The sequence below is a fragment of the Hordeum vulgare genome, chromosome 1H (assembly GCF_904849725.1).
Source record: "Hordeum vulgare subsp. vulgare chromosome 1H, MorexV3_pseudomolecules_assembly, whole genome shotgun sequence".
Lineage (NCBI taxonomy): Eukaryota > Viridiplantae > Streptophyta > Magnoliopsida > Poales > Poaceae > Hordeum > Hordeum vulgare.
In genome coordinates, this window is record NC_058518.1 from 473,096,996 (window position 1) to 473,098,735 (window position 1,740).

General features: G+C 54.5%; 1 protein-coding gene across 1 annotated transcript; it reads left to right on the forward strand.

Moving 5' to 3' along the window:
- Positions 1 to 344: 344 nt before the first annotated feature.
- Positions 345 to 1,536, forward strand: LOC123415692. Its single transcript, XM_045106750.1, has 3 exons — positions 345 to 461; positions 576 to 778; positions 870 to 1,536. Exons 1-3 carry the CDS (start codon positions 366 to 368, stop codon positions 1,330 to 1,332), a joined length of 762 nt encoding a protein of 253 aa, XP_044962685.1. The 5' UTR covers positions 345 to 365; the 3' UTR covers positions 1,333 to 1,536.
- Positions 1,537 to 1,740: the final 204 nt, after the last annotated feature.

Genomic DNA, 1,740 nt, shown 5'->3' on the forward strand with positions numbered 1-1,740 from the left:
TGGATGCAGGAGATGCCCTTACCGCGCCGGCACAGCCATGGATGCATGTCATCAATGCGAAGCTGTCTACATGCTAGCTTCCTAACGGCATCAACTTTTTTGATTATGCTCACGTAAAAAAAACACGTAAGGATGAAGGAATTACGCGGAACTTGGCCAGAACGTAGTTGATGGTGACCGTCGTAGAATTTTTGCCCTTCCTAATGACATAGGCTTGCACCAACCGAACCACACGGCACACGCGCGTCAGCCGGTGACCAGGTATGCATGCCCAGCCCGGCAACCTCTATATAAACCATGGGTCTACGCCAGTCGACTGCACCCCAAAAGAGGCCGAGATTCGATCGAGAACAGAGGGCGGCAAAATGGATCAGAGGATAATCATCGTGTGCTCGGTCGTCGGGTCTATCGGGGTGCTGAGTGCCATCCTGGGGTTCTCAGCCGAGGGCACGAAGCTCACTGTAAGCTACCACACTCACCACTACCATCTGATTGCGTACCGCGACATGTGTGTGTGATGAACTGTGGTACGCGCGTCTGTCTCATACTCTGCTGATATATGCTATATCTCGCAGATTTCGGACGTGTACGTGGGTGGCGGGCTGTGCCTGTACCCGCAGAACCCTGCGCTCGGGCTCGGGGTGTGCGCGGCCATCTTCCTGATCGTAGCTCAGATCATCTTGGCGGGCTTCGGCGGCTGCTGTGGCTGCTGCAAGTCCCGCGCTATCCCCTCCGAGACCAGCCGGATCATCGGCGTCGTCTGCGCCGTATTCTCATGGTGAGTTGTCCTGGTCGATCCTCCATGGATAAATCAGCAAGCGCTCGCTAGCCTGACACCTACTTACTGACTAGAACGCGCATGCATGCAGGATCACGGCAATAATCGCGTTCGCGCTGCTGGCGACGGGCGCCGCGTGGAACGCCACCGGCACGCGGGACTCGTCCGTGTTCGGGCTCTGCTACGTCCTCAAGGACGGCATCTTCGCCGGCGGCGCCGTGCTCACGCTCGTCGCCACGGCCCTCGGGGTCACCTCCTCCGTCATGCTCCGCGGGCAGCCGGCCGCTGCCGCTGCGCCCCCCGCCGTGCTCAAGGAAGGCGAGCAGATGTCGGCTGGCGTCGCCGGGATCGCGATGGGGCAGCCGCAGTTACCGCAGCAGCCTCCCCAGTGGAAGGGGCACGGCCAAGCGCCGAACGCGCACTACCCCCCTCCTCGGGCACAAGGCTATGGAGCGCACGCAGCCAACCAGCAGCAGCAGCAGGAGCAGCTCTCCCCTCCTCCTGCACGAGGCTACGGGCAGTACCCTCCTCCTAAAGGACACGAACAGATGTAACCAATGCATACCGTTTGACCAGAACATGCATCGATCGTGCTATGTTCCGTGATTTCGATTGGTTTTGTGCAGGTAAAACTTTTGTATCGCTCTACCTCTACAGGTTGCGTTGTGTTCTTGTGTTACTTTTATTTATAGGATCCGCAACGCTTATTTAGTGCAAAGGAAGATACACATATAAGACGTCTTATATTTTGGTGTAGATCGAGGCTGTATATAGTAGTGGATCGTGTGTCTTAATATATTACAATTAGTAGTTCATTGGCGATTTGGCCTGGCTTAAGAGTTAAGATATAGTGTGTATTTTCTATAAAAAAATTGCGGGGAAATATATAGTGTTAAGTGGTTGTTATGGTAAATGATTGTTTATGTCCTTTTCTTTCATACTACCTCCTTTTCAAAATGTAA